Below are 23,774 nucleotides of genomic sequence, written 5' to 3' on the forward strand. Positions count from 1 at the left end.
CCTTGCCTTCACTCTGCATAAGAGCATTCCTCCATCTCAGCTAGACCCAGGAGAGCTTCACGCTGCTCCTTGCACCTGCCATCAGAAGCCTGTCAAGGTGCACGGCCTGGTCCCACCAGTGGGGCTTTCCAGAGCGGCTTATGCCAGCTCAGCCTCAAGAACTGTCTCTTTCAATCATGCAAATCTTCCCGGTCAATTGCCAAATGTTACAGGGACATGTTACCATTCAGTGCTGTCTAGAGCTGTAAACAAGGCAGAGCCCTGATTTAATGGAAAATAACAAATGATCCCTGACTTTGTCTTTTGTCTCCCACTCAGGGAAAAGCTCTGGCTATTAGCAGCAAAGTCATTTTTTGAGTTTAAATGGGGTGATTTATTGGAAAATGTGGGGCTGCTAAGGGGAAGCTAGCATTCATCTTTACTACGGAGAGACTAGCCTGCCACAAAATCAGCAATAATAATCCAGGGAAGTTAAAAAACAAAGTGCAATCATCAAAATCATAAGCAGACATCCAAAACAAGACCTGATACAGCTCCTCAACATTTCCCAAACTGCCATTCATTTTCCAGTCTCTAGTTTTGTGACAATTTTTTTCCAACCTACATACAGTTAAGAATTCCACCAATCAATAAACTAAAGAATGTGCAACACTGGCATGTAGATAAAGACATAATAACAGCTACATCTAAATAAACAATGTGCTGGCATTGGGGTCAACTCTCGGGTTTGCTTAACAATGAGAGTGCATATAGAATTATACCCTATAGGCTGAAGCGTTTAGAATCTGAAATCATAACATAGAACATTTTTTTCACAAGGTGCATCTTAGCAAAGCACTATATGAAATCTGTATCCATTTTCTCTTTCCAGCGAATGTGTAATTTTCAGCAAATGTGTTTGTTTGAGTATGTACAGATACATGCACCCAACATACACAGACAGCTATACACTAGCAAGTTCTTTTGAAATATTTTTTGAACGAAGGGGCTCTTTCAAAATATCCAGTGGAGCATCTACACACCAAAAAGTGTTATTTCAAAATTAAATCGAAAGAATGCAGTGCTCCTTTCAAAAGCACTGGTCCATTCCTGTTTTAGGAAGAGTTACTTCTTTTGAAATGTCTTTCGAAAGAAAACATGTAGACAATCCGCAGACCCCTTTTTCGAAACTACCAGGGATGGTTTAGACAGTTATTGGTCCTGCCATGAGGACAGGGGGCTGGACTTGATGGCCTCTCGAGGTCCCTTCCAGTCCTAGTATTCTATGATTCTGTGATTCTATGGCTACGTCTAAACTAGCCCCAAACTTCAAAATGGCCACGCAAATGGCCATTTCGAAGTTTACTAATGAAGCACTGAAATGCATATTCAGCACTTCGTTAGCATGCGGGCGGCAGCGGCACTTCGAAATTGACGCGGATTGCTGCTGCGCGTCTCGTCCAGACGGGGCTCCTTTTCAAAAGGATCCCGCCTACTTCGAAGTCCCCTTATTCCCATGAGCTGATGGGAATAAGGGGACTTTGAAGTGTGTGGGGTCCTTTCGAAAAGGAGCCCCGTCGGGATGAGCCGCGTGGCGGCGAGGCGCGTCAATTTCGAAGTGCCGCGGCCGCCCGCATGCTAATGAAGAGCTGAATATGTATTTTAGCGCTTCATTAGTAAACTTCGAAATGGCCATTTGCGTGGCCATTTCGAAGTTTGGGGCACGTGTAGACACGGCCTATGAAAGAGCAGACCTCGTGGCACCTGATTTTTTTGATCCCTGGCTCATTCTTTCAAAGGAGCAGGGGTCATGTGGATGCTCTCTTTCGAAAGAGCAGATCACTCTTCTGATCCACTTTTTGCATGTGGATGCACTCTTTTGAACGAAGTTCTTTCAGAAGAGATTTTCTGGAAGGACTTCTTTTGAAAGATTGCTGTAGTTTAGAAGTAGTCAAGCAGTTTGGTTATGTCTACACATGCCCCTCCCTTTTGGAAGGAACATGTAAATGAAGTGGGTCGAAAATGCTAATGAGGTACTGAATATGACTATTCAGTGCCCTATTTGCATAATGGCAGCCACCCAGAGCATTGAAATTGGGAACAAAGGTGCTTTCAAAATCGGGGTTTCTTTTTGAAGGAACCCCATCTACATGGCTAGTTTGCAATTCGAAAGCAACACTTTTGACGCTCTGGGTGGTTGCCATTATACAAATGAGGTGCTGAATATTCATACCAGCGACTCATTAGCATTTTCAATCTGCTTTATTTATATGTCCCTTCCAAAAGGGAGGGGCATGTGTAGACGTATCCTTTAAGAGAGAGAGAGAGATGTTATTACACCTAATTTGTACTTAAGTAGCACCCAGGCAGAGCTGGAGAAATTACTCAAGATATCTACGCAAGAGACAAAATTCAAAATTAATAATCCCCTAGGCAGAAGTGTCAGCAGAGGGCAGTATATGTTCAGTCCACTGGTGCACAGTACTTACAACTGTACTCACATTTGCTTTCCTTTCTCCTGCATGGCAAAATAAACCTGAGGTTAGTAGGATTCAAGTCAGCTGATCCCTGTCACCAAACCCTGCCATGATCATATACATTATATTTTAACCATAACATGTTCTGAGACCTGCTTGAGCCCAGGATTCTCACACCACACTGCAATGCATAGATCTGAGTCAAAGTAACCATATCCCAGCATATACTGAGTTCCTGCCCTGCAACGTGGCTGCTCTAGCCCTAGGACTATGTTTCACGGTGGGAAATCTTTACTGTCCCCCATGCATTTTACGAGGAAGCAGCTCACTTTGCAAAGGATTTGGTTCAATTTCTCTCCATTGCAGACCCAGGAGGCTTGCTGCCTCACTGCATGCATGCAAATAGGTGACCAGAATGGAATAGGTTAATTTTGGCCTGAGCTATAGCTGTCTGCCTAGTGAGGGGCAAGGAGGCTTTTGCTTTCAGTGCCATGGATTTTGGATTGTCAGGACAGAGAGGACTAAGGAAGTTGTATCATGGCACTGTGGCTCTCTTTCAGGTGACTCCTGGGACCTGAGTCAAACAGGGCTGCAGCTACACTGCAAAGCAATAGGGCTCAAACCCTAGGACCTGGCTTGATGGAGGTTTTGACCTCATGGAAACCTGGGTTCAAACCCTGTGTTGGTGAGGTTGCAGTGTAGAAGTGAGGGGATTAGCTTTGTACCCCAGCTCAAACATGGATTTACACTGCAGTGTAGACATACCCAGGCCCATCAACAGAGGGTGGCAAAGGGGGCACTTGCCCTAGGGCCTGGCCTTTCAAAGGGGCCCAGAGCCTCAGCTGCCACCATTGCTGAAGTAAATGCCTATCCTTTGAGATGCCACAGCAGCACTATTCTGCTGCTGTGCATGCAGCTTTGAGGGAATGTGGGAGGGGTCAGGGCTGCCTGTCCTAAGCCATGCCCTTCCACCCTTGGTCCCACCCCTTCTGGTGTGGGGACCCGGGCCTCCATCCCACTGTGCCCCTGGGCCTGCAGTGGCTGTTGGCTGCACTGGATATACCCACAGTCCTAACTCTCAAGATTTTCTGCCATAGCCACCTTATGCCTAGAAGTCTTTAATCCTTGAGCATTTACCCCTTCTGTTGATCTCACGCAGATGTGACTCATTATGTAAGCAGCCGCTGGGCTGAATCACATGCTTAAGGCTACATGATGGCCTTAAAGACTTGGCTGAATCAGGGCTGTTGTTTATATTGCAGTGGTGCCCAGAGGGCCCAGCTGCTTTTCTTCTTTCGAAAGAGCTTCTTTCGAAAGAAGAAAATGCAAATGAGACACCAGATATGTAAATCTGCACCTCATTTGCATTTTCAATTTCCCTCATTTGCATGCCTTTTTCGAAAGAGGAATGCGAGTGTAGACACAGCCCTTCCGTTCTTATTTTTCTAAAAACAGCTGAAAAAAAGTCTTTTTGTAAATAAAACCTCTCATATAACCTGACTGACCTGTTCTGTCTGCCTGCAGGGGAAGCCTTACATTTGGCCAGGGATTTTGGCTACACCTGTGAAACAGAGTTCCCAGCCAAGGCAGTCGGAGAACATCTTGCCAGACAGCATATGGAACAGAAGGAACAGACGGCAAGGAAAAAGATGATCCTAGCGACAAAGTAAGCAAGAAAAATCATTAAACACAAGAAATGTGTCCAGGAGCTTTTCATTTGGAACATGGGAGGTTTATTATTAGTTGCGTTAGAGGCCACGCTGGAGATCAGGGCCCCTTTGCTCCAAGTGCTGTCAAAACACAGTAAGAGACAGCTTTTAACCCAAAGGGTGTACAGTGGGACTGCTCAGAGTGCATGAAGTTTAGCATGTGGATAGATCTTTGCAGGATTGGGGCACGTACAGAAAGGGAATATTGTTAACATATAGGCTCTTTGGGAAAGAGGCCATCTCTAGGCGTTCTATGTTTATACAGAGTCCAGCACAGTGGAATCCTGTTCCATGAAATGCTCAAATCTGCTATCATAATACAATTAATAAACAATAATTATTCCCAAAGTACAGTGCAGGAACTGAGCCACTGGAGATTGATCATGAGCTGATACAAGAGTCACAGCTCCACAAAAGCCCATGGAGTTATGCAAATTACCACCCCTCCCTGCCACCCCAGGGGATCTGCAATGGAGAGATGATTTTTAAAACAATTAGGCCCTGCTGCGCTCAGCATCACCACTCCTAAGTGATCTGGGGGCCAGCCAATTTTCAAAAGGGCGTTAGCTGCTGGGGAGTCTAGATCTCAGCTACTGATGGAATTTGCACTCCTAAATTCCTAAATCCTTTTGCAAATGAGATTTAGGCTCCTACCTGCCTTCGACATTGTCATGCTGAGCAAAGCAATGCCTCTAAAGATCAGGGCCTAAGTGAGTTGGCCAACATCATACTTGGAAGGCTGTGACAGATTGAATTCCCAGTTCACAAGATGACCCTGACTCTTTGGTGGCAGAAATAAACGGGAACAAACAATGCCAGAATATAACTCATGAAAAAAGATTTGCTGGGAATAATGTATGCAGACCATTTGAACCAAGACAATATCCACCAAAAGTCACAATTTTTCATGTATAGTTGGGCCACAAGTTTCTTTGTCCATTTAGAGCAGACATTTGCTGCAATTGTGTTGTTTGTATATCCAACACTGTATGTGAGTCAAAGTCAAGACTTTGAGTTCTAAGCAGTAAAGCACACCATGGATGGGCTATGAAATCTAGTGCTCTGCATATGGGATTCCTACTGAGGGAAATGAATGTTCCATGTGCGGTGTGAGAATAACGCATGACTTAGACTATGCATGGACTTTGCATCATTGGCTTGGTGTGAATTCTTCTGCATTCATGCTGCTACAGACCTTTGAGAAGATCAGATACAAGGGAAGAGGAGACTGCAAAGCATTGTTACTATTATACTGACGTTCTTTCCTCGCATATATCAGCTGTCTAATGTGTTTTAGAGATGTAGGGATCAGTAAATAACCAAGGAGGTGCTAAAACACCCTTTTGGCTCAGTGTGAGTTGATGTTTCTGGGTCAACCATCAAGTATTTAGGGCTTGATTGTACCTCCAGGCATAGCCTGAAGCAAGGGGGTGGCATGTGTAAGCTGCACCACCCCTGGGATATCCCAGGAGACACGGTGAGCCAACAACACCCCTCCAAGGCACAACTTCATCTATTCTCTCTCCTTGCCCTCAGGAGATAGTAAATTGCCTCTGGCTTATGCCACCAACAAATTGTCATTCTCCCCAGGCTGGTTCAGCTCTGCCAGCTGGTCCATTGGGGGCAGGCCTGCTAATTCCCTTTCTCAGTTTGCTAGCCACCTGCTCACACAGAGGCCGTGTCTACACTAGCCCCAAACTTCGAAATGGCCACGCAAATGGCCATTTCGAAGTTTACTAATGAAGCACTAAAATGCATATTCAGCTCTTCATTAGCATGCGGGCGGCCGCGGCACTTCGAAATTGACGCGCCTCGCCGCCACGCGGCTCATCCCGACGGGGCTCCTTTTCGAAAGGACCCCACCCACTTCAAAGTCCCCTTATTCCCATCAGCTCATGGGAATAAGGGGACTTCGAAGTAGGCAGGGTCCTTTCAAAAAGGAGCCCCATTGGGACGAGCCGCGCGGCGGCGAGGCGCGTCAATTTCGAAGTGCCGCGGCCGCCCGCATGCTAATGAAGAGCTGAATATGCATTTCAGCGCTTCATTAGTAAACTTCGAAATGGCCATTTGCGTGGCCATTTCGAAGTTTGGGGCTAGTGTAGACGTAGCCAGAGTGAGGAGTATTGGGCATATAAAGTCCATTGACTTCTGCATTTTCGGACCCAAAATCTAGCCAGTCCAACCGGAGGCCTAAAGAGGTTATCTTAGCTACCATCTACCCAGCCCTGATGCACAGTCCAAGTCATAACTTAGCCCTTACTCATTTCATTCTGTATACATGAGACACTGCCATAGAAGAAATAAATAAAGAGAGAATTAAATAGCAGTTTAAAATGGAAGTGCTCCCTGATCCTTAATGCAGCCATTGCTGCCATGATGCAATCATGTTGTCTGGGACAGAAGTGCCATATTGCCCCTCCACTAGCTAAAATTGGTAGGTAGCTGGTCAACATTAGCCATGCTTTTTAAAGTAAAGATATCATGTGTCATATTCAAAACAAAAAGCAGTCAAGTAGCACTTTAAAGACTAGCAAAATAGTCTATTAGGTGAGGTTTCGTGGGACAGACCCACTTCTTCAGACCATAGTCAGACTGGCTATTGTCTGAAGAAGTGGGTCTGTCCCACGAAAGCTCACCTAATAAACTATTTTGCTAGTCTTTAAAGTGCTACTTGACTGCTTTTTGTTTTGATAGTGTATAGGCTAGCACGGCTTCCTCTATGTGTCATATTGTATGAGGAATTGATGTAGTGGACTGTCTGGGGTGTATGTTACCAATATCCTCTACTGGATGGAATTAGAACTACACTGAACTGTGCCATCTTGTGACCTCAAATATGACAAGGTCCATAATAAATAATACATCCATAACTAGCCTAATAATGAACATTCTCCATTATTGCAAGGTATCTTGAGCAGTCATCATGGACTTGGAGGATCTGTGCTTTAGTCTAGGTTTTGTCAAGAAGTTCATAACTACTGTGATGTGACAACTATTAAGCTCTGGATAGTTACACTATCAGAAATTAAACTGAAATTCCTGGGAACCTCAAGGATATGCTGTATCTAACCTTACTTTAGATCCTGTGCCACTAATACACTGCACAGTCCAGTCTTCCACTGATTACAGTAGCTTGCTGGGTATGATACCTCTTCCCACGACATCAGTGCATTCAATTTCATCTGTCACTGTCTTCTGCCAGGTCTTCCTTGGCCTTACTCCTACCATACAACACGCCTCCCATCTTCCATATGGTGAAAATGTCTCAGTCTCCCAAGCCTCCTTTCATTGATTATATTTTCTAGTACATCCTGCAATGGCAGCTGCCTTACTTTTGCCTTGTTATTTTCTCTCTCCATTAAAGGTGTAGTTACCTTACAAAGGAAGTAAACCAACTGGTGGGAAGGTTGCTGGGCACTGCCCTCTAGTGGATAGAATCATAACTGCTTAATCACATGCATAGAGCTGGTGAGATTGTTGGCATTTTGAGTCAACAAGAAAGTTCCCAAGGAACATTTTCAGGTTATTCAATCAGCTCGTAGAAATTTGTTAATGACTGAAAACTGTCATAGACTTGTCAACATTTTGAAGGTTTGAAAAATCAGCAAAACTGATTTTCCCTATTTTTGTGTGTTTCATTAGCACACGTTACTAGCAGGCTGCAGAAGATTACTCTTTAGTTCCAATTGAAGGGGAGCAGTAAAGTTAGCTTCCTAGCTTCACTGACTCTGTAAAGTTTCAAATTGTTATTATTTATTATTTATATTGTTATGATGCCTAGGATGATCACTGCTGAGCCAGGACCCCATTGTACCAGGCAATGGACAAACAAAAAAATAAAATTCTCTGAACCAAGGAGTTTATACCCTAATAAGGTGTGGTGCACTGTCCTGGGATAATCACAACAGTTATTGGTGAGCACAGATGTGTTAGAGCAGTGGTGTCCAATAGGAATTCAAAGATCACTATACTTATGGTTGTCATCTTTCCATTTTCACCACATTCGCGTCCCTGTCTAAATAAAATCCCTCCCCCTCCCTGAGAGCCAGATGCCCCCACTTCCCCCTCCCACTCCTCTCACTGAATGACCTCCCCAAGATCCAGGCTGTCCCCAACCCCCTGCTCTAATTTAATGTCGGCAACTCACCAGAACCAAGCAATGGAGCATGTGTATGGAGTGGACAGACAGCACACCCCTCATGCGGCTCTGAGGAGGAGCCACATTTAAAGGCTCCAGGAGTGGCAAGCCGCTTGAAATCCGTATTTGCCACGCCATAGTGTCCTGTTCGCCGTATGTGGTGAGTGGAGAATGTAATGGACATCAAAGTGTCACAAGCTCAAAGGCCACATAACCTCTGCATGCAGTAGTTCAAAAATCATACCGCTGACATAAAGTGGAGTGACACAGTGTGCCACTTTTTATTGGCATTCATTGTAGATATAAAGAAATGCTGAAAATCTATAAACAGACCAGAGGCAGACAGTCCTCGATAAATACTTTGAGTTTCCCAAAGAGCCATAAAAACAATTATTCTGTCAGCGCCCCAAAGTCCACATGGAAACATCAATTATTTACATAAATATAGTGCACACCTACTTCACATGCACGCATTGTTTCAAAGTATCCTCTTTTCCTAGCACTCACACAAGCCAGATGCACTGCAGGTATGGCTACCTGTGTAAAACTGCATGAAGCATCTTCTGTCTTACCTCTCAGACCTCAGACTGGGGGCATCCTCAGGCTCATTTCATGATTATATTCCAGAATAGACAATGCTATGAGACAATAGATCAATGACCCCCATACTCCAGCCTCTGATCACCAAGAATGGACAATGACACATATTGCAGAAGAAGGTGTAAAACCCTTACAAAACATCTAACTCAGCAAAGCTATAACATAGGGGAAATGTACTGGTGGCTTTGACTCTTATTCAACTGATGCATAATGAAGTAGGACTAGAAGATCTATTTTCCAAGTCAGAAACTTATTACCGAAAGTGGGAAAGATGGTGTAGTGGTTAGAGTGCTTGGCCAAGACTGGGCTGAATTCCTTCCTTTGCAACAGACAGCTTGAGCAACTCATTCAGTCTTTTTCTGGGTCAGTTCCCCATGTGTGAAATGAGGGTAACAGCAATTTCCCAACTCACGGGGGTGTTTTGAGATTGGCAGTACTTCTGTGGCCAAGCATGTCTAATTGCCCCAGTGTAACCCACTGCATGAGGAAAGTGGGAACAGAGGCTAACCAACCACACCTCTGGCACAAAACAGGTGGATCCTGCCATGTGATCACCTTTATATCTTCCACACCATTGCATGGTCCTCATTTATTGAAGGACATAAAATACAGCTATGGAACTAAGCTACTCTGGTGTTTGATGCATTAGCGTTAGTTTCATTGATATATAACTGTAATTAACATTTGAGTGAGTTGCTTGCTTGCTGTATCTGGGGTTTTGTTTATGCAGCTATGACAGTAATTAGAGATTACTAAGTATATGTCGTTGTTAGCTGGTGGCCGGGTAATGTGCGGTGAGGTACCAACTATGCCCTTGTTACCATCCGAGTCTTTAACTGCTAAAGCGAGAAGCTTCTTCACAGTGGGCAGCCTGGGCAAGGCTGATGGATGCCCCAGGGTCCTAAACACCCAAGTCTTTTACTGCTACAGTGAGAAGCTCCTTCACAGTGGGCAGCCAAGATTGACTGACGGGTGCCCCAATGGTAGCACTAAGAGCCTTTCCACACCCGAGACTTTAACTGCTAGGACGAACTATCCCTTTGCAGTGGGCAGCCAGGATTGACTTACGGGCGCCCCAGGAGTCTGCCCCATGGAGGCGGCATGACTCCACGCTAGGCTCTCACCAATGGCCAGGCTAGTATAGCCAAACAGCTATAAGGTTCTTTCGATAGTGCCGGCTGTGTTACAGTAACAAAGAGAAGCAACAGTCAGGTTCAAATGCTTAACTAGTTACAGGTTTATTAAGCTATAATCTTAAGTGTGTGATTACAAAAGGCTATTGTCTACTTCTTATATGCTAGCAGAGTACAGGTGTTAACAGGTTACGTTACAATCAAATACAACAATATCAACTTATAGAGCTCTAATTTTCAAATGTGCGCACTAGAGAAAGGAGACCTTAATGTGGGTGCTTCCTACCCTCCTTGCGTCTCTCGATACCAGCGTAGCCAAGGCAGGATCAGTCTCTCAATTCCGCGGAAAGACCGAATACGAGGTTGGGCATCCCCAGTTGCTGACCTCGGGAGGCAATCACCTGACCCGACCAGCAGCTAGTTGGTGAATATGCACTCAGAATCAGCGTGTTGCTGGCCCCATCTTTATACCCCTTGGGTCACATATTCTCTTTCTTATATATAATGCCAGATCGTACTGGTCCATCTTTGTGACACCAGTTCTGACAAGGGTGGTTTCTGCTTAATTTGCACTTGTAAGAGGAATAGATAAGTAATTTAGGAGTACAGGACATTCTTTTGCTAGGGCGGGGATTTCTCTCCTGGGATGGCTGAGTGAGTGCACCACTTATCAGTACCAGCCGGAGGCAGTTTTTGAGGTCCCTTTGTTAACGGTTAGCCTACTAGCCCTCTTATCTATGTTTCTGTTCCTCAGGGTCACGATGAGCCAGCACATCTGGGCCCCTTAGACAGACATCTAAGACTGTGCTGTTTGCTGTTATTTAGTGCCCTGTGCCCTCTGAGGCACCTTAGAGGGGCGGCAAAACTGGCCTATAATGGGGAAACATTTGTCTGGCTACAGTTGTTCAACACCAGAATTGAGGCCCTGAACTGAGAGAAAATGTGAGAAAATAGCAATCTGCTCACAGCTCCAGGTGTAGCAAATGAGGCTAAATTCATTGACTGAACTGGTTTCCTGTGAAATCTTAAGTCAGCTCTAAAAGACATTAATATGCCCATAAAGAGAGTCAAACTTCATTAAACTTCAGAACAGGTCAGCCAGTTCTGAAATCTGGGGATGACTTCTGATGGGTTCTAATATCTCACGGATTGGTTTGCCCATCCCTGGCAGTGAAGGAAACATCATTTTCATACGTCAGCAGAGCAGGTTTGTGGTAGAGCCTCCAAGGAGCGAACAGTAGCAAGGTAAATACCCAGCTTCCCATGTGCAGACTTTTTTTGCGTTTGCAATTTTGAACAGTGTGGTGGACAGCTGAGCACTTGCACCATCCGACTGGCACCCCACATTCAACTGCAGGTGTAAAAGGGGTGTCTGAAATTAGTGTGTGCAATGGGGAAAAAGGAGCAAACTTTGTGGGTGCAACTTGTACCCGGCGCAAGAAATAACCCTTCTGGATACGTATCCCCTCAATCATTAACAGTCCTCATTTGTCCATGGTAGGAGTAAAGCATCATATTCAGTTAATGAATTTAGTCTCTTTTACTATGCTACAGCTTAGTGCTGTGACTGAGGAAGAGAGCTGGGGCATCTTGCCTGACATAGCTGGCTGCAAGGAAGGGAGGAGGGACAGGGGGTCAGTGGGTAGTGGTAGAACATTGGCTCGGGATGCAGTCAAGTGGGAGGTGAAAGGATAAACAGTGGCAGGGCCCTGACCCCACCCACTTGCTCCCTGGCCTGAGTAGATGACTGGACGCAGAGCAATGAGTATGCTGAACCATGGAAAGGAGTAGTAGTAACTTGCATTCCCTTGGAGCATGGGTGGCACTGTGCCTCTTTGATGCACCCATTCAGCTGCTGAGACAGTGTGCCATTGGCCCACTCTTCTGGCAGAGCAGAAGCAGAAGCACACACACTGTCCTGGGTGGAGTGACTATGGAACCCCTTTGAGTCACTTTTCCAGAGACACTTCCTTGCCCGGGCAGCCACTCTAAAGGAGGCTCTCTGTCAATTTTCATGGATAACGTAAAGCTGCTTTTCTGCCCCTTCAATCCTCAGCACTGTTTAATGATTTCTGACATGTTCAGCTGGAAGAGACAAGAACCGAGCATTTGGCTCAGCTCTTACACTTGCTGTAGTCAAAATCCTAACAATTTTTAAGCTGACGACGTCCAACAAGTAGAACTTGGAGGTAGAAGTGACAGGCATCTGAGGTCTGTTAGATCTTTATAAGCCAAATTGCTTGACTGATTCCTGTTGTTAAATGGGTCTTTCTTCCCCTCTAAGCACCTGATTCATTAAAACTGTATATGCCTTATGCATAGACTTCTCTGTAATTTCATGAGAAAAAGTGCTGAATAGGATAAAAGTCAGCACTGATGCAATTCTTTCATGCATATTCACGGCAACCATTTACGAAAGGCAAGATGGGTAAACTCAGACTATCACAAAAGCTACTAGCCTGGTATAGCTACTTGCTTCAGGGATTGCATCCCCCTCCCCTCCTGAAGGGGAATGTGGTATTGGACATCCTGAGTTCAAACCTGCTAGATGACTCTTGTGTGGGATTCATTACAAAAGTTTTATCCAAAAGGATTGAAACTTTAACAGGCCTCAAACATGCAGAATGAGATTATTCTACCAGCAGGGTTGTGTAATGTACACTGGCACATTTCCCTCCAGTGTCTGTTCTGCCAGAGGATAACAGCTTGCTACTGCTGCCAGTTAGTGGAGTTACTCTTTTACACCGTGAATAGAGATGTTAGAGCTGGTCTGAATATTTTTGTCCAAATGTTTGTGGAGACTTAGTGGTTTTGAATAAGTTTTAATGAGGCAGGCGAGGCAATAGGGAAAGAAAGGCACAACTTCCTTATTCTTTATAGCCTGATGGTGGAGGTGTTTGGATGGGATATGACAGACCCTGCTTCCAATCCCTGTTGTGCCTCAGTCAGAGTCAAATGGGATGAACATCTCTCCTCTGAATCAGGCCTAGATGGACACCAAGCTCAGACTGAAACCTGGAGGGACCACGATGACACGCCGCCATTTCATCAAGAACATCCAAAAGCTTTTGACATAGAACAAAACCAGAATTTAACCTCTGAAAAGTTGCTGCAAAATGGAATTTCTGTCCTCTTGTCAGCCTAAGAGAGAGGTCTGTGTTGAGCTGGAATAGGTCATGAGCCCAGAACACTGCAGATGATAGGAGGTAGTCATGACATGGAAATAATGAGGACCAGGGTGGGCAAGTCATTCTAGGAACATTTTGCTCCACAGTTCCCACTGCCACATTTGATTGCAGAAGTGAGGTTTTCAGAACCTTGGATGTGGTGGGGTGGAGCTCTAGCAAGAGAGACTGGTGCCTGGAGCCAGGGGGCGGGCAGGAGAATTTCACAGAGGGGCAGGGAGGGGGCATGTGGGGATACCCTATTGAGCAATTAAAATTTGGCAGGGTCATAGATGAGTGGTTCTCCTCCCAAGTGATACCATGAGTCACCTCTGGGGACTGTGCACTTTATACACAGTTAGCCAGCTTGCACATTCAAGTATAATTTTGCCAGCCTGTACAGTGCATGTACAAATTTTGCAGACACGTACAGAGTGTGCCTAAAATGTTAACAGGCTTTGGAAACTACCCTGCCTCCGTAGACCAAATTTAATTCTGTGAACGAGTGTTAGCTGGCCCAAGTCACACATCTTTAAAGGTGTTAAAACTGTTCAATATTTCAAACCTGGTTTAGAAACACAATCTATTTCTTTAGTCTATACAGGGTCTTCCAAAGAGGCTTGTGACGTGTCTGTTGACCATGTCTGTCTATTGACACTTTGGGTCAGTTTTTGCTGTCATGTCTCAATGCAATTTAAACAATTTTCATGCTAAGGCTGGTCTGCAAGATGCTATCAAGTTGAATTGTTTTGATGTCTGGTGTGGATGTCAGCCTTCGAAGAGAGCTTGCGTGGATCCCTTTTTAAATGATTACCCTTTCCTCTCAGACAGATATGTAAAGAATTCCAGGACCTACTGAGTCAAGACAGATCGCCCCTTGGATCCTCAAGACCAACTCCCATATTAGACCTCGATATCCAGAGGCATTTAACACATTTCAGGTATGGCCTTTGATGTAGTTTTGTGGTACAGCTTCCCAAAGAATGATTGAGACTGAGGTTAACTTCCCCAGTTCTGCCCCCATCCTGGCCTCTGCTCCCCCCTGACCAGCATGGCTTGGGATTGCCTGGGTCAGGGGACAGGCATCAGACAGCAATGGCAGCCGCAGGAGGGTGATGCCCACCTGGCCTCCCTCCCACCTCACTCAACATGTGGCACTCCACTATGACCTCTTGGTCTGCTGAGCCCCATCTTCTGTGGCAGCAGCTGGAAGCCTCCCAGTCCCAGCTGCCCGAGGAGAAGTGGGTCTCAGTGGGCTGGGAGGGCAAGGTGGAGTGCCACAAGGTAAGTGTTGGAGGGGTGAGGGGTGGTGATCCCCTGCAGCTGCTGCCCCCTCTGCCTGCCCCTACCACCTGCCCCCAGGTCACCTTTCCTCTCCCATTACATCCCATGGGACTTAAAGTGGACATGGGGGAATGGACCAATACTAAAGTCAAGATTTCCATCCCCCTATTCAGTAGCCTGCTACACCAAGACTTCAGTCGCAGCTATCAGCATGTCCTTCCTTGAGGATGCTGAACTTTGCAATGTGCCTTCATTGGGATAGTCAGTTGCTTACCTTTGGGCATGTGGTTGAGGACTTTGCTGAATCAGAGCCTAAGGGCAGAATTTCCTTCACTGGTGACTTGACTGGCTTTGGCACCGATGGGATTTACATCAGTCAACAGGTGAATTCAAGAGGGAAAAAAATCTAGGACGATAAACAGGTTTGAACCAGACACTCCCCCATTTAGGGAGTAGCTCTTGCAACTCTGATGGGACAAACCCATTTCTGGAGTGAAATAGTCTGAAATGTTGGGGTGGGCTTGGACTCATCTTTCAATGAAATATTTTCCAGATGTAGATCCCAGACATTTCAGACATGGTTCAGACTATGGTTATGTCATGGAGGTCATGGAAGACATGGAGGATGTCACTTCCATTGATATCCCCAATATTTTGTGCTCTGAGGCTGCAGATCCACCCCATTACCTCACCATACAATTCCCAACCCCTCCACTAGAAGAGGGACTCTGAAGCTGCCCAGCCATAGGGGAAGACAGGGGAAACGCCTCACAGCTACCCAGCCACAGCAGGCAATGTGTGGTGGGGCATAATTCCCAGACGTGGTAGGTGGTGGGGCACTCTCTGGAGCTCCCTCTCACCGCAGGTGACAGAGAACCCCCCAAGGGTACCTGCTGCTGAGGGCAGTGGGGCCTCTCAGAGCTGCTTAGCCAACATGGGGGTGGGTACGCAGGAGCTCCCACTCACCACAGCACGAGGGACCCTGGAACATCCCTCCCTATTTTGCCAGGGATACTTTAGTGAAAGTCAGGGGTAGTTCATGCTCTTCTGTGGTTTTTTTATTTATTGCCTGTAACCTGCCCATGACTTTCACTAAAAATACTCATGACAAAATCTTAAACTAAGGCCTCATTTCCACTCCATGGAAGACAGCAAATGGCTGTCAATCTACTACATCTACTGTAGATACAATATGTTCATCTTTGAGCTCGCTCTGGATCAAGCAGATACTCCAGAAAAACAATAAGAGTAGCCAGTACAGAAGTGACAGCAGCCTGGTCAACCTTACCAGCCTATACAAGATGATGTAGTAGGTATGCCAACTACAGCTACGCTGTGTCTACACTACAGCAATCTGTTGACTGAAGTTACTGTGAGAAGAGATCTCCCAGCAAAACTTCTGTTGACAGATCGCATCTACATGCACAAGCAGATTGAAAGACCAATCTACTCTGTCTTCAGAGAGCAGCTGGGCTGCCCAGACACTCTCTCAACAGAAGGAACAACTGAAAGCATCGCAGACAGGGTTTCCCAGTGACCCAGAAGCCGAATCTGTTGATTGAGGGCTGCCAGAAGCAACTACACAGTTTTTTTTGTCAACAGAAACTGTCAACAAAGGCCTTATTCCTCATCGTGGAGAGGCAGAACACGGTCGGCAGAAGTGCCGAATTCTGTAGACAGACTGTCGACAAAATGCATTTTGTGTATGCATGCGCCATAAGTTTTGTGGACAAAACCCTGGTTTTATTGACAAAACGCTCTAGTGTAAATGCAGCCTCTGTGTTCCTGAAGTGGATGGATCATGCAGGTAACTATAGACAAGGCCAGACACATGGCTACTAACATTCCAGGATGCTGTTGCACCACCTACTGTTCATACAGAGAAGTACATGGCCCAATTACCCTAGGGTTAGGAAGTGACTTGATCAAGATAAGTGGAAGGGCCACAATACTCTTCCTCCAAGTCAGCTTGTGTCCCCAGCTTGCTACTACGGGGCCCTGTGGTGCTATGGAGGTCGCTGATTGGAACAGCAACAACCCTTAGGTGACCAATAAAATCAGATGATTGGGTTTGTTTCTGTTCCAGTGCTGATATAGGTAGTTACAGCACAATGGCCCTACTGTTAGCTTCTGCTGCTCCCATTGGACAAGGTATTATTCTTCTCTTTCTTACAAAAACGTGCAATAGCTGTTCTGAAAGCTCTCACACATTTTGGCAAACATAAAAAGGTATTAGGCTTTTGCTTGGTATCTCTCACTCTGATGTGAGCTGATTGGGGTGCTGATGGAATCTTCAGACCCCTAAGCAAGAAGGAGAGGCCAGTTGTGGGTGCCTGGAAGGAGAGGGGACTTGGGCAGAAGAGGTCCCCGCTGCCAGCCATTCAGCACTGCCCATTCTGCACTGCCCTGGGCTCTGGCAGCGATTTAAAGGGCCTAGGGCTTCAGCCAATGCCACTACCAAGGTACCAGTGGCAGTGGCCAGGAGACCTGGTCCCTTTTAAATCACCAGGCCCTGAGGCAGATCCCCCTTTTGCCCTCTGTCCCCTGTTGGTGGCCCTGGAGCTGATAATTGCATCATGCAAAACTGCTTTAGTTTCCTGTAGGTTTAATATTGAGATAATGGACTGTAAACTTCTTTTTACTCTCTCTCTTAAGACAAGAGCAAGGTAATATGGAATGAAATGGGTAGGTAGCAAATATAAAACGGGTCAAAAGAAAAGCATTTTGGGAAAAGAGGATTGAAAAAAACAAAAACAGAAAAACAACCCTGCACAGTTACAAAGGCAACATAACTGTCCAGAGCTATAATAGTAAATATCAGGACATAAATAAGAGCTTTGGATAGCATATAAATTCTTGTGCAAAGAGCACAGTCTAGCCTTTATTTGTGGAGTATAAGGATTTTTTCTCTAGGAATAAGTTTACTCTGTAACTGCCAGCTGCAATTTTTGGCATGTGACACTAAGAACCAGCCATTGAACCAGGTGGATCGTGGGGCTGACAGAGTGTGGGAATTCCTGTGTCCCAGTGTTTTAATTGTTCACCTCAAATCAAGCAGTGGTGTTTCTTGTGGAGATCCCAGTTCATCAAGAGAGGAATCCAACTGAAGGAGTAAGAGTTTCAAGGTTTGCTCAGATGCAAAGCTCATGCAAACCAAAAGCGAGAAAAAATTCAAAGAAATCCCGTGAGCCTGAAAACTGCTGAGTTTCACACAACCCTACTAGATAGTCATAAACCATAGGCGCATCCACACAAGTGATACACCCATATTTGTGCGGTTAGCTTCTGACATGCCTATCTGAAGTGACTGCAGAAAACACTGTTTCATCTGCTCTACATTACAGGTGTACAGTGCGTTAATTGTGTTCACTAGCCAGGTTTGGATCAGAGTACTCAGGGAAAATGTGAGCAATTATCCTACCTTGTGTGAGTCTGGAGAGAGCATTTGGCATATGTTTCAAGAGTTTCTTTTCAATGGCTTCCCAGACAACATCTACGCTATGAGATAAATTCAAATTTCTAACACTGGGTTTTATAAATTCAGAGTTGAGTATCCTCAACTCCCCACAAATTTGAGTCAGTGCTACCACACTAAATCACCAAAGAGGGACTGTTGCAGCAGTGCATTATGGGAACCTGGCCCATAGTTCCCTCACCCCATAGCATTCTGGGTTATTTTTGCAGGTGCCGTATGGGGAAAAAAATGCCTCACAAGTGTTTGTAGGTATGTGATGTCATCTTCCTGCATTGCATTGCCCTCATTCTCCCTGTCGACAGCCAACTGCTGAAATCTTTGCCGCAGGGGGGAGACTTCCCCTCCAGCAACAGACAGCTCCCAATATCTGTGCCATGGGGGTTGGGGGGCTGGTCAGAAAGAAAATGAATTCAGATTCCATTCAAATTCAAATTCACGGTCTTTCTGTTACCTTATTTCCTGTGTACCTGGAGAGCATTGGAGATGCAACCAGACACAACGGACAGCTATGGGGCATCGTGGGATACATGTGGGACTCCTCTGGAGGCCAATAAAACTGATTTAAATGGAAGCTGTTTCCACACTACCATTAATCCGAATTCTTACGTTCAAACTTCCTGTTAATCCCGCTCAGGTTGTCAGAGTAAGACTATTGGCCATAGCGCCCTCTCAGTTTGAAGTAATGGTATTTGATGTGTGTACAGTCACAATTTAGAAATCGAGTTAAGTGCCTTAGATTCGAATTTCTACTGTAGTGTAGACATAGCCTGAGGGTGCCATCTTCAAAGAGAATTTGGAAGCAGAAGTGCTAAACTTGGTTACAGAAGCACTGTTAGGTTTTCTGATCTACACTATAAAAGGATCATGCTAGTGTAATCCACACACATACAGGTATGGTTCACTGTCCCCTGTGGTGGCACCTAGACCACATACACAAAGGAGGAATGAGTCTTCTCTGCAGCCCTAGCTGAGAGCCAGGTGGCTTTTAGCTCAAACTGTTGAGACTCATGCACTAAGCACCAGAGGTCCCACATTCAAGTCTGCCTGTGGGCACTTACACTAGGTTTGAGTTAAAGGATGAGGAAAATGTGGGTACAATTGTACAGCCAAGGGTTAGGAAATATGTTTCCATGTTGCATGTGGCTGTGATCTGGGTTTGGAGTTAATGAGCCATAGCCTGGCTATAAACATGATGAAAAGCTTTAAAAATAGACAGGACTTTTGCACAGCTTGGGGCAGACTGCACCACTTAGTTCACAAAGTCCACGTGTAAATCCTGCAAGAACTCAATGTCGTCCACAGACTTTGTGAAATCACATTGATGCCCACTTCACAGTGGGTTTTTGTTCAATACTAGTGACCAGGCCACATATAGAAGTATATGAATCTGCTATTATCTTTGCCTTTTAGTTCAAGTAGTGGTGGGCTTGTGCAACATGGTACAGAGATCCCAAGTTCGAGATTTATACTCGTAACCACACAGTCATGAGGTTCAAATTACCCTTGCACACATTTTGTCATCAAGCCTGCTGAAGGAGCTCCCTGGTGTCAAATATGACTTCATGAATCCTCAATAAAAAAGAAAAATCTCTCTAAGCACAACATTATATTAACAATAAAAGGACACAGAGGACTTGTGTAGCCTGAAAGAACGTGGGCCATCTTTCCACAGGGCCTTTCATAGCCTGGCTATTCCCAAAACACTCATAAAAATGAAATGTCTTATTTAGAAGTTCTGTGGCACCTTACAGACTTTGGCTACAGTGAGTTTTGCACACAAAACATGGGTTTTGTCAACAAAACTAGTGGAATGTCCACACACAAACGTGTTTTATCAACAGTTTGTCAGCAAAATTCAGAACTTCTGCCGGCAGCATTCTGCCTCTCAGATATGAGGCATAACACCACTGAAAACAGATTCTGTCAACAAGAAAGTTGTATGGATGCTCTGGGGGCGGGGGGGGGGCCGCTTCTCTTGACAAACAGGTCATCCAGAACAATAGTTAGCCTTGTCTGCTGTGCTTCCAGGTGCCTGTTTTGTCGAGAGAGTGGCTGGGTAGTCCAGCCATTCTGTCAACAGAGCCAAACGCTTTCTGATTGGCTTTTGTGTGTGGCTGTGCTCTGTCGATAGAAGTTTTGTTGGGAACTCTCTTCCGACAGCGACTTCTGTTGACAGATGGCTGTAGTGTAACCACAGCCTAACAGATTTATTGGAACATAAGCTTTCATCTGGCTAAATGGATCTTTGCTCATGAAATCTCATACTCCAATAAATCTGTTAGTCTAAAGGTGCCACAAGACTTCTCATTGTTTTTGTGGATACCGACTAACATGGCTACTCCCTGATACTTGTCTTATTTAGGATATTTAAGTAAAATCCAGGCTGACATCAGGATAGCAAACCTTATATGCTTCAGATGTTTGTGTCCTAGATATCATAAAGGTGTCCGCTTTCAAAATAATATGGAAAGAAAGAAAGAAAGAGGAATGATATTCAGGGGCTCTGTAATTTTTTAATATCAAGCCTCTTCAATTGACACACCCCAAAACTGGCCCCCAAATCACTAGTCACTTTTGAAATCTTGGCTTAGAGCGAACTTTACATTTGTTTCTCCTTTAGCACTCCCATTAGCATAGGTGGGAGGTGTGTGTGTGCGCATGCACCAGCACAAGGAATGTAGACCCGGGTCTTGTTGAGACCGAGAGAATTTTTTTAAAATGTCTGCTGAAATTCAGACCCATCAAAGTCAATAGTGAAATTCCTACTGATTGACATCAGTGGAGCCAAGATTTCAGCTGTATTTGACTTTTCAGTGTGTCAAGTATGTAAACATTTTCCCATTTGATTTCTTATTATCTTTTGATACAGAACTGTGAAAACCACGCAGGTACATTTTCTGGGCCCCTCACCATGACTTAAAGTCACAATACTAAATACAAATTTCACTCAACCCACTTCCTCTGCCCAGTACAGCTCATAATCCATGCTAAAAGCCTCCACTCTCAACTACCATTTACCAACCTATATAACAGCCCTCTAACTCTCTTCAAAGACCAAGTAAAACAAATACTTAAGCAATATTACAGTTGGTTCATTTATTTTAATGTAGTCCTATTTCAAAGAGGAGCAAAATGACCTAACAAACAGTTAATGAGCTGCCGCTGGATCCACGGGAATAATTCATTAGTTTGCTTTGGTCCAGTTCCATTTCAAAGAGGACTAGATCAAAGCAAACTAACCATCTGTTAATACATGGCAGCAGGCTCTGCATGATGGCTGGGACTATCACATGACATTATCTATTTTTACCATGCCTGTGCCACAGATTATACATAAACTTACCATGACAAACCTTACCCATGGTAATGGTACATGACAGGATAGTTGCGATACTTTGCATCACAACCACGCATCTTTTGCATATAAGGTGCTTATACATTAGCCATCTCTGGAGTAGCTGACTCCTCCCGATCATCTACCATATATTTAAGAGAGTCTGTCTGTGAGTCTGTCTGTGTGTCCATCTGTTTGTTCAAGAACTCCTATTAAACCGTAAGATCTATGTCTGCCAGATTGGTAGGCAGCTTCCTCTTCATAGAATCACAGAATGATAGAAGAGTAGGACTGGAAGGGACCTCGAGAGGCCTTCGAGTCCAGCCCCCTGCCCTCATGGCAGGACCAAGCACTTTCTAGACCGTCCCTGAAAGCCATCTATCTAACCTCTTCTTAAATATCTCCAGTGATGGAGATTCTACCACCTCCCATGGCAATTCGTTCCAGTGTTTGATCACCCTGACAGTTAGGAACTTTTTCCTAATGTCCAACCTGAACCTCCTCTGCTGCAATTTAAGTCCATTGCCTCTTGTTCTATCCTCAGAGGCAAGGAAGAACAAGTTCCCTCCCTCTGCCTTATGACACCCTTTTAGATACCTGAAAACTGCTATCATGTCCCCCCTCAATCTTCTCTTTTCCAAACTAAACAAGCCCAATTCTTTCAGTCTGTAAAAATTCAGTGTTGCCAATCCCTGCAGTTTTACTGCTGCTCCTACAATAATTGGCATTTTATTTAAAGTTCCAGCTCCAGGAGCCAGGGGACGTGAAAAGTAGGATGGGGCATTAGAAATACTTTCTTGCAAGTAGTGTTTGTGAGAGAGGGAGAGGGAACTGGCAAAAGAAGTGAGAAGAAAAGTTTTGGAGATCTTAAGTAAAAGGAGAAATAAAATAACAGGTTGAAAACATGCAATAAAATATTCAGCATAATTGTGAATGAAATCATTTTCCACCTAACACTCTGAATAATACAAAGCAACTTTCCGCTGGTATTTTTATCTCTGGGTAGTGTCTGTGACTGAGGTTACCAATTTCCTATGGCTGTTTGGCATGGTATTGACATGCCGACAAGGAAAGTGACTTGCTAGAAACCAGAGGCACAGAAGTCACGAGCAGGGTTACAGTAATGTCTTTTTTTTAGAAAATTAAAAATTAAATCAATACAACAAGTTTTAAAATGCATCTGATCTTTAAACTCCAGAATTACACCCAAACTCAAGAGTCCTATTGATGTTTTGATTACACACCCACCTGCTCCATTTAAACCATCGCCCCATTGTTACTTGTGCATCAGCTGCTCTCTTGATTCCATTCCTCTCACTTATTGATGGCAGCCTTCAGTGTAGGTGCATGAACTGGAAGAGGCCATGTGCATTAAAAAGTTTGAGGTCACGTTACTCTGGCGCATGCTAGAGCTTTCCAGTTTCACTGACCTCTTTCAGTATGGCTTTAGGCCTGATAATGCTCTAGATACTGCATTGATTCCACTGGTCAAGGATCTGGTAAGAGACGTAGGCCACGTCTACACTACAGTAATCTTTTGAAAGATGATGTTCCTGAAGATCTTCTTTCAAAAGAGCACGTCCACACACAAAAAAGCAGATTGAAAGATCAATCTGCTCGTTTGATAGAGACCATCCACACAGCTCCTGTTCCATGAGCCGGTGACATGAGCACTGCTCTTTCAGTGGACCATCTACAGATGCTTTTTCGAAAGGACTTGCTCCTCCTGATACAGGGGCAGAAGAGGGCTTCTGAAAGGAGAAATGCATTCTTGCAATGTCAGATCAAAAGAGTACATTTTGTGTGTGGCCTCTCTGAGGGTTCTTTCAAAAAAGAGCCTGATTTTCTGAAAGACCTTGATAGCGTAGGTGCAGTCAAAAGGTGTCCATATAGATCCCATGTTCTTATTAGCTGTCTTTGACAACCTAGATCACAAAATATAGACTATACTAAAGGCTCAGAGGGCAGTGAACAATAGAGTTCCTTTGACTAGCATTTTCTTTATCTTCTTGCCCAAGGCCTCTTTTATCTAGCTTTAAGTAACCGTCATTTAGTCACTTTCTCCTTGGCCATTGGGAATGGAAGATTTGAGGTGGAGAGGTCTGCACCCCAGGGTTGCCAGCTCTTGTGATTTTACTAGAAGACTTGTGATAATCTGATGGTTCCTTACAGCCACATGTCTGGGAGTCAAGTGATTCCATCTGCTCTCAGTGAGTAAGTGCCTTGCCCTTGTGCTTCTGGAGAAAAGCTGAGGAATGTGACTACTCCTCAGGCTCAAACCCCAGGAGGTCAATGAAAAGAACTTGACATTTATTATTATTATTATTATTATTACTATTATTATTATTATTTTAAAAATCTTACCATTTTAAGCAAATCTTGTGATTCTGGGGGCCTGGCTCGTGATTTCTGGAGGCCGGAGCCTGGCAATACTGCATTGCCATGAGTATGCTGTTAGCAGTCTAAATCCTGTTTTTCATC

At 44.7% G+C, this 23,774-nt stretch overlaps 1 protein-coding gene across 1 annotated transcript in view; it reads left to right on the forward strand.

Moving 5' to 3' along the window:
• TFAP2D (transcription factor AP-2 delta) overlaps positions 1–23,774 on the forward strand; it is a 57,700-nt gene that overhangs the window by 26,045 nt on the left and 7,881 nt on the right. The window contains exons 6-7 of the mRNA XM_074989013.1: positions 3,981–4,122; positions 14,028–14,141. Coding sequence (XP_074845114.1) covers positions 3,981–4,122; positions 14,028–14,141 — 256 coding nt within the window. The remainder of the gene's footprint in view (positions 1–3,980; positions 4,123–14,027; positions 14,142–23,774) is intronic.

Source organism: Carettochelys insculpta, chromosome 3, assembly GCF_033958435.1.
Source record: "Carettochelys insculpta isolate YL-2023 chromosome 3, ASM3395843v1, whole genome shotgun sequence".
Classification (NCBI taxonomy): domain Eukaryota; kingdom Metazoa; phylum Chordata; order Testudines; family Carettochelyidae; genus Carettochelys; species Carettochelys insculpta.